The 12555-nt window shown below is 51.1% G+C and overlaps 1 protein-coding gene across 1 annotated transcript; it reads left to right on the top strand.

The window, feature by feature from the left end:
* Positions 1-454: 454 nt before the first annotated feature.
* Positions 455-4180, top strand: LOC115916763 (mucin-5AC-like). The gene is made up of 6 exons (XM_030970501.1): positions 455-583; positions 624-1141; positions 1200-1744; positions 2246-2418; positions 2966-3094; positions 4136-4180. Exons 1-6 carry the CDS (start codon positions 455-457, stop codon positions 4178-4180), a joined length of 1539 nt encoding a protein of 512 aa, XP_030826361.1.
* The last annotated feature ends 8375 nt before the right edge of the window (positions 4181-12555 follow it).

Genomic DNA, 12555 nt, shown 5'->3' on the forward strand with positions numbered 1-12555 from the left:
GGGTGGCGGGGAAAAGGGGCGGGGCTTTGGGGGCTGGGGGCGTGGCTTCATCGTCTGTGGGCGTGGCTTCATCTTCCGAGGAGGTGACGTCACCCTCTGTGGGTGTGGCTTCATCTTCTGAGTGCATTATGTCACCCTCTGGGGGCGTGGCTTCATATTTTGGGGCGTGGCTTCCTCTATGGGCGTAGTCTCTGTTTTCAGGGGCGTGGCCTCATTTTTAAGGGGCGTGGCTTCACCAGAGGTGGTGACGTCACCCCCTGGGGGTGTGGCCTCATTAGCGCACACAAACTCTGCCTCGCCATTGGTCAGCAAGCTCAAAGGGGGCGTGGCCAACTCCGGAGGCGCTTTGCTATTGGCCAAGCGGCCACAGGAGGGCGTGGCCGAGTCTATGGACCGTCCCACATCGTCCAATCAGGGTCGGGGGGGTGTGGCTGATCAGAAAATGGGCGTGGCCATGCCCTGGGCAGTGTCCGAGCCCCCTCCGGCCACAACTGACCCCTTGACCATGTCTGACCCCTCTCTGGCCACCTCCGGCCACTCTCCGGCCACTACTGACCCCTTGACCACCATTGACCCCTGGTCAGTGTCCGACCCCTCTCCGGCCACTGCTGACCCCTGGTCAGTGTCCGACCCTCCGGGCTTACCTGCTGGGACCCTCCGCTGACCGCTGGCGCGGGCCGCTGCCCGGCGGCCGGTCACCCGATGTCCGAGTGGCGACTCCGGGCTTACCTGTGGGACGTCCTGGGGGCGCTGCTGACGCTGCACGGCCGGACGTGACCCACGGCGACGTGAAACCGGACAACGTCCTGCTGGACAGCTCCGGCCGCTGCCGGCTGGCCGACTTCGGAGTGACCACTGGACCTGGAGTGACCACTGGAGTGACCACTGACCCCATGGCCGACTTCGGAGTGACCACTGGGCCCAGAGTGACCACTGGAGTGACCACTGGGCCTGGAGTGACCACTGGAGTGACCACTGACCCCATGGCTGACTTTGGAGTGACCAGCGGGCCCGGAGTGACCACTGGAGTGACCACTGGGCCTGGAGTGACCACCGGAGTGACCGCTGGAGTGACCACTGGGCCCAGAGTGACCACTGGAGTGACCACTGACCCCATGGCCGACTTCGGAGTGACCACTGGGCCGGCCGGAGTGACACTGGGTGACCACTGACCCATGGCCGACAGGTACTGGGCCCAGAGTGACCACTGGAGTGACCACTGACCCCATGGCCGACTTCGGAGTGACCAGCGGGCCCGGAGTGACCACTGGAGTGACCACTGGGCCTGGAGTGACCACTGGAGTGACCACTGACCCCATGGCCGACTTCAGAGTGACCACTGGGCCCAGAGTGACCACTGGAGTGACCACTGGGCCTGGAGTGACCACTGCAGTGACCACTGCCCCTGGAGTGACCCCTCCCCCCACAGTGACCATTAACCGCACCGTGACCTTTAACCCCGCAGCGCCCCCTCCCCCCGCGGCGGGGGCGGGGTCACCGCGGGACGGGGGCGTGTCCCTGGGGGGGCGGGGCGATGCCCGTTACTCCGCCCCCGAGGCGCTGTGTGGGCGGGGCCAGGGCCGCGCCCCCGCGGACATTTTCAGCCTGGCGCTGACCGTGGCCGAACTGGCCGGAGAGCGGACACTGCCCCGCGCGGGGGAGGGGTGGAGCCGGCTGCGCCGGGGGGGAGGGGCCACGAGGAGGAGGAGGAGGCGGAGCCTGCTGCCGGCGGGGCTGGGGGAAGGTGAGGGAGGGGCTAATGGGGTGGGGGAGGGGTGGGGGAGGAGTTAATGGGGGAGGGGTTAATGGGTGTGGGGGAGGGGCTAAAGGTCGGGGAGGGGTTAATGGGGGTGGGGGAGGGGCTAAAGGGGGTGGGGGAGGGGTGGGGGAGGGGCTAAAGGGGTGGGGGAGGGGCTAATGGGGCGGGGGAGGGGTTAAAGGGGTGGGGAAAGGTGGGGAGGGGTTAAAGGGGGAGGGGCTAAAGAGATGGGGAGGGGTTAAAGGTGGGGAGGGGCTAATGGGGGTGGGGTTAATGGGGTGGGGGAGGGGTTAATGGGCGTGGGGGAGGGGCTAACGAGAGGGAGGGGTTAAAAGGGGTGGGGTTAAAAGGGGGGGAGGGGTTAAAAAGTTTGGGGGAGGGGTTAGAGGAGGAGGGGTTTCAGCATGGGGGCGGGGCTGCATCGAAAGGTGGGGGAGGGGCAAAGGTGGGGGAGGGGTTCAGCCCCGCCCCTCCCCCGCCCCCCAGGGCTGTCCCCCGAGTTCCGGGCGGTGCTGGCGGCCATGTTGGAGCCCAACCCCCACCTGAGGCCCTCGGCGGAGGAGCTGCTGGGCTGGGAGCTGCTCCGGGGGGCGGGGCGGTGGAGACCCCTCACCCGATTGGCCGACGTGGCCCTCAGGACGATCGAGGATTGGCTGGAGGTTTTGGGGGGCCCCTCCCCCCTCGTTTTGCCCCTCCCCCACCCCTAATTCTGCCCCTCCCCCACCCCCAAATTCCCCTCCCACACCCCTCGTTTTGCCCCTCCCCCACCCCTAATTCTGCCCCTCCCCCACTCCTAATTCTCCCCTCCCCCCACCCCCATTCCCAGCCCCTCCCCCGCCCCCAAAATCCTCTCCCCACCCCCCAAAATTCCCCCCCCCCCCCCCAAATTCTGCCCCTCCCCCACCCCATTTTCATCCCCTCCTCCACCCCCCAAAATTCCCCTCCCCCACCCCTCGTTTTGCCCCTCCCCCATTCCGCCCCTCCCCCAACCCCCCATTCCCATCCACCCCCCACCCCATTCCGTCCCCTCCCCCCTCCCCAGAATAACCCCTCCCCCACCCCCAAATTCCCCTCCCCCACCCAAAATCCCCATTTCCATTCCCCCCCCACCGCTCACTGTGCCCCCCCCCCCACACACTGACCCCGCCCCTCCCCCCGCACTGACCCCGCCCCTCCCCCCTCACTGACTCCGCCCCTCCCCCCCAGGCCGTTCCCGCTTTTTGCTCCTCCCTCCGGCGCCGATTTTGGGGTTGGGTTTGGGGTCCCCAGACCCCGCCCCGCCCCCCCCGCGCCGACCCCTGGAGCCTTCGCGAGGCGAGGAGGAGGAGGAGGAGGAGGAGGAGGAGGAGGAAGGAGCCGCCCAGGAGGGGGAGGGGAGCAGGTGAAAACACCCCCCAAAAAAAATCCCGAAAATTGTCCTTAAAATTTTATAAAAATCCCTAAAAAAATGGCCCTAAAATCCACAAAATATTCCCCAAAAATTGTCCCTTAAGTCCCATAAATAATCACAAAAAAATTGTCCCTAAAATTTCAAAATATTCCGAAAAATTCTCCCTCAAATCCCAAAAAATAACAAAAAAAATACCCCAAAATTCTAAAATATTCCCAAAAATAGTCCCTTAAATCCCAAAAAAATAACAAAAAAAAAATTCTCCCAAAAATTCCAAAATATTCCCAAAAAATTGTCCCTTAAATCCCCCCAAAAAAACCAAAAAAAATTTTCCCTAAAATTCCAAAATATTCCCAAAAATTCTCCCTTTAATCCCAAAAAATCCCCCCAAATTTTCCCTACAATCCTCAAAAATCCTAAAAAATATCCTCAAAAAATAAAAAAAAATTTCCAAAATATTCCCAAAAATTCCCCCAAAACATCCTCCTTAAAATCCGAAAAAATTCCCCCCAAAATTTCCAAAACAATCATGAAAACTTCTGAAAAAATCCCCCCAAAAATCTCATATAATTTCCCAAAAAATCCCCAAAATTGCCTCAAAAAATCGTGAAAATTCCCAAAACAATTTCCCAAAATTCCCCCCAAAAATCCCCAAATATTCCCCTCAAAAATCTTCCCTTAAACACCCCAAAAATCCCCAAAATTCAAAAAGAAAATCCCCAAAGATTCTCCCCAAAAAATTCCCCAAATTCCCCCCAGAATTCCCAAAAATTCCTCGAAAAAACCCCCAAAAATTCCTCCAAAAATCCCAAAAAATTCCTCCAAAAATCCCCAAAAATTCCTCCAAAAATTCCTCAAAAAAATCCCCCAAAATTCCTCAAAAAATCCCCAAAAATTCCTCAAAAAATCCCCAAAAATTTTTAAAAATAAAAATCCAAATAAAATCCCCAATTTCCCCTCCCCCACTGACCCCTCTGTCTTCACAGGAGCCCCTCCCCCACCCCGGACCCCCGGCGAACTTTGACCTTTGACGACGACGACGACGACCCCGAGCCCCTCCCCCCACCTCGATAAACCCCTCCCCGACCTTGAGAAGCCCCTCCCCTTTTATAAGCCCCTCCCCTTTTATAAGCCCCTCCCCACCTCGAAAAGCCAATCACCTTCAAGAAACCCCTCCCCCACCTGAACAAGCCCCTCCCCTTTTATAAACCCCTCCGTGATAAGCCCCTCCCCTTTCAACAAGCTTGATAAAACTCTCCCACCCTTTAACCTCCCCTTCAATAAACCCCTCCCCATTGCAAAGCTCTCCCGCATCAAACCCCTCCCCTTTCTAAGCCCCCTCCCCCACCCTTGATAAGACCCGCCCCAGCCTGATAAACCCTCCCCACCCTTTCTAAGCCCCTTTCAATAAACCCCTCCCCATTGCATCAAGCTCCTCCCCCATTGCCACAAGCCCCTCCCCTTTTATGAGTCCCTTCTCCCCTTTCCCCCCTCCCCTTCAACAAGCCCCCCCCATCACAGCCCTCCCCTTGATAAACCCCACCCTGATAAGCCCCTCCCCCACCCTTTTCAGCCCCTCCCTTTCAATAAACCCCTCCCCACTGCATCAAGCTCCTCCCCTTTAATAACCCTCCCCAAAACTCCCCCCTTCAACAAGTCACCCCTCCCCTTCCATCAACCCCTCCCCCATTGCAACAAGCCCCTCCCCCATTTATGAGCCCCTCCCCCAGCCAGAAAGCCCCTCCTCCAGCCTTCTAAGCTCCTCCCCTTTCAATAAACCCTCCCCTTTTATAACCCCAGCCCCCCTTTCCAACAAGCCCCTCCCCCATTTCAATAAACCCCTCCCCCTTTATGACCCCCCACCCTGATAAGCCCCCCCCCACCCTTTAAGCCCCTCCCCTTTCAATAAACCCCTCCCCCTTTTATAAGCCACTCCCCCATCCTTCTAAGCCCCTCCCCTTTCAATAAACTCCGCCCCCTTTATGAACCCCACCCTGATAAGCCCCTCCCCCTTTTATAAGCCCCTCCCCTTTCCATAAACCCCTCCCCCACCTGAGCCCCCAGACCCAATTCCGAGGCCACAAGGAGCCCAAATATCTCGAGAAAAAAATTCCCATTTCGATTGCCCAAAATGCCCCGAATTCGCCCCAAAATGATGTTGTAGCCCCCCAGACCCAATTCCGAGGCGATCTAGGGCTGCTCGGGGAGGGGGCTGCAGGCTCAGGACCCCCCAAAAATCCCTCACAAAATAAACCCCAAAAAAAACCCCCACAAAAATCGCCCCGAAATCACTCGAAAACCACCCAAAAACGGAACCCCGAAACCCCAAAAAATCAACCCCAAAAAAATTACCAACCTTCGCCAACAAAATTCCAACATTCCAAGAAAATTACAACAAAATCCCCCTCCCCGAATTCCCGCAAAAATCGCTCGAAATTCCCCCAAAATCGCCCCAAAAATTTTATCCAAAAAATCGCCCCAAATAACCTGGAATAACCCCCAAAAAAATCCCCAAGACTGCGCATGCGCGCGGCTGAACCCGGAAGCGGCGTCTGCACTCGGCTGAGGCGCGGAACGATATCGAGGCTGGAGGGTTGTTGTGGTAACCGCGCATGCGCGGTTGCGCCGCTGGGGCAGCGTGAGGGAGGCGATTTTTGGGGTGAATTTTGGGGATTTTATTTTTTATTTCTGGGAGATTTTTTGGTCACATCTTTGCGTGATTTCGGGGATTTTTAGGGGGGAATTTTTTGGGGTAATTTTGGGGGAATTTGGGGAGATTCTGGGGGATTTTGTGGTGATTTTTGGGGCAATTTTGGGGTAATTTTTGGGTGATTTTTTGGTAAATTTTGGGGCGATTTTTGGGCTGATTTCGGGCTAGGTTTTTGGGTCAGTTTGGGGTTAATTTTGGGGCAGATTTAGGGAGATTTTTGGGGTGACTTTTGGGGATTTTTGCACTGATTTTAGGTGACTTTATTGGTGATTTTTGGGGTAGTTTTGGGGCAGATTTTGGGGATTTTTGGGGCGATTTTGGGGATTTTTGGGGCGATTTTTGGGGTAATTTTAGGGCAGATTTTGGGGATTTTTGGGGTTTTTTCGGGGTGATTTTCAGAGATTTTGGGGCGATCTCGAGGGATTTTTCGAGGCAGAATTTGGGGAGATTTTGGGGTCATTTTGAGCTGATTTTTTGGGGTGATTTTGGGGATTTATTTTTTATTTCTGGGAGATTTTTTGGTCACATCTTTGCGTGATTTTGGGGATTTTTAGGGGGGAATTTTTTGGGGTAATTTTGGGAGAATTTGGGGAGATTCTGGGGGATTTTGTGGTGATTTTGGGGGCAATTTTGGGGTAATTTTTGAGTGATTTTTGGGTGATTTTTGGTAATTTTTGGGGCGATTTTTGGGCTGATTTCGGGGTAGGTTTTTGGGTCAGTTTGGGGTTAATTTTGGGGCAGATTTAGGGAGATTTTTGGGGTGACTTTTGGGGATTTTTGCGCTGATTTTAGGTGACTTTATTGGTGATTTTTGGGGTAATTTTGGGGCAGATTTTGGGGATTTTTGGGGCGATTTTTGGGGTAATTTTAGGGCAGATTTTGGGGATTTTTGGGGTTTTTTTCGGGGTGATTTTCAGGGATTTTGGGGCGATCTCGAGGGATTTTTCGAGGCAGAATTTGGGGGGATTTTGGGGTCATTTTGAGCTGATTTTTGGGGTGAATTTTGGGGATTTATTTTTTATTTCTGGGAGATTTTTTGGTCACATCTTTGCGTGATTTCGGGGATTTTTGGGGGGGAATTTTTGGGGGTAATTTGGGGAGATTCTGGGGGATTTTGTGGTGATTTTTGGGGTAATTTTGGGGGTAATTTTTGAGTGATTTTTGGGTGATTTTTTGGTAATTTTTGGGGCCATTTTTGGGCTGATTTCGGGGTCGGTTTTTGGGTCAGTTTGGGGTTAATTTTGGGGCAGATTTAGGAAGATTTTTGGGGTGACTTTTGGGGATTTTTGCGCTGATTTTAGGTGACTTTATTGGTGATTTTTGGGGTAATTTTGGGGCAGATTTTGGGGATTTTTGGGGCGATTTTAGGGATTTTTGGGGCGATTTTGGGGGTAATTTTTGGGGCGATTTTGGGGGATTTTTGGGGTTTTTTCGGGTGATTTTCAGGGATTTTTGGGGGCGATCTCGAGGGATTTTTTGAGGCAGAATTTGGGGGATTTTGGGGTATTTTGAGCTGATTTTTGGGGTATTTTTGGGGATTTTATTTTTATTTCTGGGAGATTTTTTGGTCACATCTTTGCGTGATTTTGGGGGATTTTTAGGGGGAATTTTTGGGGTAATTTTGGGAGAATTTGGGAGATTCTGGGGGATTTTGTGGTGATTTTTGGGGTAATTTTGGGGTAATTTTTGGAGTGATTTTGGGGGTGATTTTTTGGTAATTTTGGGGCGATTTTTGGGATGATTTCGGGGTAGGTTTTTGGGTCAGTTTGGGGTTAATTTTGGGGCAGATTTAGGGAGATTTTTGGGGTATTTTTGCTGATTTTAGGTGATTTTATGGTGATTTTGGGGGTAATTTTGGGGAGATTTTGGGGATTTTGGGGGGGGGGGGATTTTTGGGGATTTTTCGCTGATTTTAGGTGATTTTATTGGTGATTTTGGGGGGTAATTTTGGGGCAGATTTTGGGGTTTTGGGGGGTGATTTTTGGGGCGATTTTCAGGGATTTTGGGGGGATCTCGAGGGATTTTTCGAGGCAGAATTTGGGGGGATTTTGGGGTCATTTTGAGCTGATTTTTGGGGTGATTTTTGGGGATTTATTTTTTTATTTCTGGGAGATTTTTTGGTCACATCTTTGCGTGATTTTGGGGACTTTTAGGGGGGAATTTTTTGGGGTAATTTTGGGAGAATTTGGGGAGATTCTGGGGGATTTTGTGGTGATTTTTGGGGCAATTTTGGGGGTAATTTTTGAGTGATTTTGGGGGTGATTTTTTGGTAATTTTTGGGCTGATTTCAGGGTAGGTTTTTGGGTCAGTTTGGGGTTAATTTTGGGGCAGATTTAGGGAGATTTTTGGGGATTTTTGGGGATTTTTCGCTGATTTTAGGTGATTTTATTGGTGATTTTGGGGGTAGTTTTGGGGCAGATTTTGGGGATTTTTGGGGCGATTTTGGGGATTTTTGGGGCGATTTTTGGGGTAATTTTAGGGCAGATTTTGGGGATTTTTGGGGTTTTTTTCGGGTGATTTTCAGGGATTTTGGGGCGATTTCGAGGGATTTTTCGAGGCAGAATTTGGGGAGATTTTGGGGTCATTTTGAGCTGATTTTTGGGGATTTTATTTTTTAATTTCTGGGAGATTTTTTGGTCACATCTTTGCGTGATTTTGGGGATTTTTAGGGGGGAATTTTTTGGGGTAATTTTGGGAGAATTTGGGGAGATTCTGGGGGATTTTGTGGTGATTTTTGGGGCAATTTTGGGGTAATTTTTGAGTGATTTTTGGGTGATTTTTTGGTAAATTTTGGGTCGATTTTTGGGCTGATTTCGGGGTAGGTTTTTGGGTCAGTTTGGGGTTAATTTTGTGGCAGATTTAGGGAGATTTTTGGGGTGACTTTTGGGGATTTTTGCGCTGATTTTAGGTGACTTTATTGGTGATTTTTGGGGTAATTTTGGGGCAGATTTTGGGGATTTTTGGGGGCGATTTTGGGGATTTTTGGGGCGATTTTTGGGGTAATTTTGGGGCAGATTTTGGGGATTTTTGGGGCAGATTTTGGGGATTTTTGGGGTTTTTTTCGGGTGATTTTCAGGGATTTTGGGGCGATCTCGAGGGATTTTTCGAGGCAGAATTTGGGGGGATTTTGGGGTCATTTTGAGCGGATTTTTGGTATGAGTTTTGGGGATTTATTTTTTATTTCTGGGAGATTTTTTGGTCACATCTTTGCGTGATTTCGGGGATTTTTGGGGGGGAATTTTTTGGGGTAATTTGGGGAGATTCTGGGGGATTTTGTGGTGATTTTTGGGGTAATTTTGGGGGTAATTTTTGAGTGATTTTTGGGTGATTTTTTGGTAATTTTTGGGGCCATTTTTGGGATGATTTCGGGGTAGGTTTTTGGGTCAGTTTGGGGGTAATTTTGGGGCAGATTTAGGGAGATTTTTGGGGGATTTTTTGGGGATTTTTGTGCTGATTTTAGGTGATTTTATTGGTGATTTTGGGGGTAATTTTGTGGCAGATTTTGGGGATTTTTGGGGCGATTTTGGGGATTTTTGGGGCGATTTTTGGGGTAATTTTAGGGCAGATTTTGGGGATTTTTGGGGTTTTTTTCGGGTGATTTTCAGGGATTTTGGGGCGATCTCGAGGGATTTTTCGAGGCAGATTTTGGGGGGATTTTGGGGTCATTTTGAGCTGCTTTTTGGGGTGATTTTTGGGGATTTATTTTTAATTTCTGGGAGATTTTTTGGTCACATCTTTGCGTGATTTCGGGGATTTTTGGGGGGAATTTTTTGGGGTAATTTGGGGAGATTCTGGGGGATTTTGTGGTGATTTTTGGGGCAATTTTGGGGGGGTATTTTTGAGTGATTTTGGGGGTGATTTTTTGGTAATTTTTGGGCTGATTTCGGGGTAGGTTTTTGGGTCAGTTTGGGGTTAATTTTGGGGCAGATTTAGGGAGATTTTTGGGGGATTTTTGGGGATGCTGATTTTAGGTGATTTTATTGGTGATTTTGGGGGTAATTTTGGGGCAGATTTTGGGGATTTTGGGGGTTTTTTCGGGTGATTTTTGGGGTGATTTTCAGGGATTTTGGGGCGATCTCGAGGGATTTTTCGAGGCAGAATTTGGGGGGATTTTGGGGTCATTTTGAGCTGATTTTTGGGGTGATTTTTGGGGATTTATTTTTTATTTCTGGGAGATTTTTTGGTCACATCTTTGCGTGATTTCGGGGATTTTTGGGGGGAATTTTTTGGGGTAATTTTGGGAGAATTTGGGGAGATTCTGGGGGATTTTGTGGTGATTTTTGGGGTAATTTTGGGGTAATTTTTGAGTGATTTTGGGGGTGATTTTTTGGTAATTTTTGGGCTGATTTCAGGGTAGGTTTTTGGGTCAGTTTGGGGTTAATTTTGTGGCAGATTTAGGGAGATTTTTTGGGCTGATTTTGGGGGATTTTTTGGGGATTTTTGCGCTGATTTTAGGTGATTTTATTGGCGATTTTGGGGGTAATTTTGTGGCAGATTTTGGGGATTTTTGGGGTGATTTTTGGGGATTTTTTGGGGATTTTTGTGCTGATTTTAGGTGACTTTATTGGTGATTTTGGGGGTAATTTTGGGGCAGATTTTGGGGTTTTTTTCGGGTGATTTTCAGGGATTTTGGGGCGATTTCGAGGGATTTTTCGGGGCAGATTTTGGGGTCATTTTGGGGTCATTTTGAGCTGATTTTTGGGGTGACAGTTTTATGACAGCCGCTCTTTACGGGGGCGTGGCTATGCAAATCACCCCCCCGTACCACCAACGCACTGGTTTAATAGTTCATTATGCAAATGAGCGCCTTTTAAGGTGTTCAATAGGAACGGGCGGGGCTTAGGGTGAATAGGCGGGGTTAAAAGGAAAATGGGCGGGGCTTATGGGGGAATGGGCCTGGTTTAAGGAGAGTGGGTGGGATTTAAGGGGTTTGGGTGGAGTTTAAGGGAAATGGGCGGGGCTTAAGAGGGAATGGGTGGAGTTTAAGGGAAAGGGGTGGGGTTTAAGGGTATGGGCGGGGTTTAAAAGGAATGGGTGGGGTTTAAGGGCAATGGGTGGGGCTTAAGAGGGAATGGGCGGGGTTTAAGGGCAATGGGCGGGGTTTAAGGGAATGGGGTGGGACCTAAGAGGGAATGGGTGGGGTTTAAGGGGAATGGGTGGGGTCTAAGAGGGAATGGGCGGGGTTTAAGGGGAATGGGTGGGGTCTAAGAGGGAATGGGCGGGGTTTAAGGGGAATGGGTGGGGCCTAAGAAGGAATGGGCGGGGTTTAAGGAAATGGGTGGTGTTTAGGGGAATGGGCGGGGCTTAAGGGCTTTGGGCTGGGTTTAAAGGAAGTGGGTGGTGCTTAAGGGAGAATGGGCGGGATTTAAGTGGGATGGGCGGGGTTTAAGGGCATGGGCAGGGTTTAAGGGCAATGGGCGGGGTTTAAGGTGTTTGGGTGGGGCTTAAGGGGGAATGGGCGGGGTTTAAGGGAAATGGGTGGGGCTTAAGAGGGAATGGGTGGGGCTTAAGGGGATGGGCGGGGTTTAAGGGAAATGGGTGGGGCTTAAGAGGGAATGGGCGGCGTTTAAGGAGAATGGGCGGGGTTTAAGGGGATTGGATGGGGTTTGTTCGAGGTGGGCGTGGTTTCCTGTTGAAGGGGCGTGGTCTGAAGCCGGGGGCGGGGTCATTGCTCCTCCCCGTGGGTCTGGGGTCCCTCCAGGAGGGGCCGGAGGGCGGCGGAGACCCCGAGCAGGGCCTGGCCCAGCGCCCGGGACAGCGACAGCAGGAGGCGCAGCAGCTCCCTGGGGCGGGAACGCCAAAAACACCGAAATCAGCCCAAAAACACCGAAATCAGCCCAAAAACAGCCCAAAACCAGTGAAATCAGCCCCAAAACAGCCCAAAAACAAGGAAATCAGCCCAAAAACACCGAAATCAGCCCAAAAACACCGAAATTAGCCCCAAAACACCGAAATTAGCCCCAAAACACCGAAATCAGCCCAAAAACAGCCCCAAAACACCGAAATCAGCCCGGAAACACCGAAATCAGCCCAAAACCACCGAAATCAGCAACAAAACACCGAAATCAGCCCAAAAACAGCCCCAAAACACCGAAATCAGCCCGAAACACCGAAATCAGCCCAAAACCACCGAAATCAGCAACAAAACACCGAAATCAGCCCAAAAACAGCCCCAAAACACCGAAATCAGCCCAAAAGCACCGAAATCAGCCCAAAAACACCGAAATCAGCCCAAAAACACTGAAATCAGCCCAAAACCAGCCCAGAAACACCGAAATCAGCCCAAAAACAGCCCAAAACCAGCGAAATCAGCCCCAAAACAGCCCAAAACCAGCGAAATCAGCCCCAAAACACCGAAATCAGCCCAAAAACAGCCCAAAACCAGCGAAATCAGCCCAAAAACAGCCCAAAACCAGCGAAATCAGCCCAAAAACACCGAAATCAGCCCAAAAACAGCCCAAAACCAGCGAAATCAGCCCAAAAACAGCCCCAAAACACCGAAATCAGCCCAAAAACAGCCCAAAACCAGCGAAATCAGCCCGGAAACACCGAAATCAGCCCAAAAACACCGAAATCAGCCCAAAAACTCCGAAATCAGCCCAAAAACAGCCCCAAAACACCGAAATCAGCCCAAAAACACCGAAATCAGCCCCAAAACACCGAAATCAGCCCAAAAACAGCCCCAAAACACCGAAA

Source organism: Camarhynchus parvulus, unplaced genomic scaffold, assembly GCF_901933205.1.
Source record: "Camarhynchus parvulus unplaced genomic scaffold, STF_HiC, whole genome shotgun sequence".
NCBI lineage: Eukaryota > Metazoa > Chordata > Aves > Passeriformes > Thraupidae > Camarhynchus > Camarhynchus parvulus.

Excerpts from the sequence above, each read along its gene's own strand:
- LOC115916763 (XM_030970501.1), top strand. The coding sequence starts at position 455 with ATGCCCTGGGCAGTGTCCGAGCCCCCTCCGGCCACAACTGACCCCTTG. Across the intron at positions 584-623 it reads CCACCATTGACCCCTGGTCA|TGTCCGACCCTCCGGGCTTA; the intron begins GTGTCCGACCCC and ends ACCCCTGGTCAG. Across the intron at positions 3,095-4,135 it reads CGAGGAGGAGGAGGAGGAGG|GAGCCCCTCCCCCACCCCGG; the intron begins AGGAGGAGGAGG and ends CTGTCTTCACAG.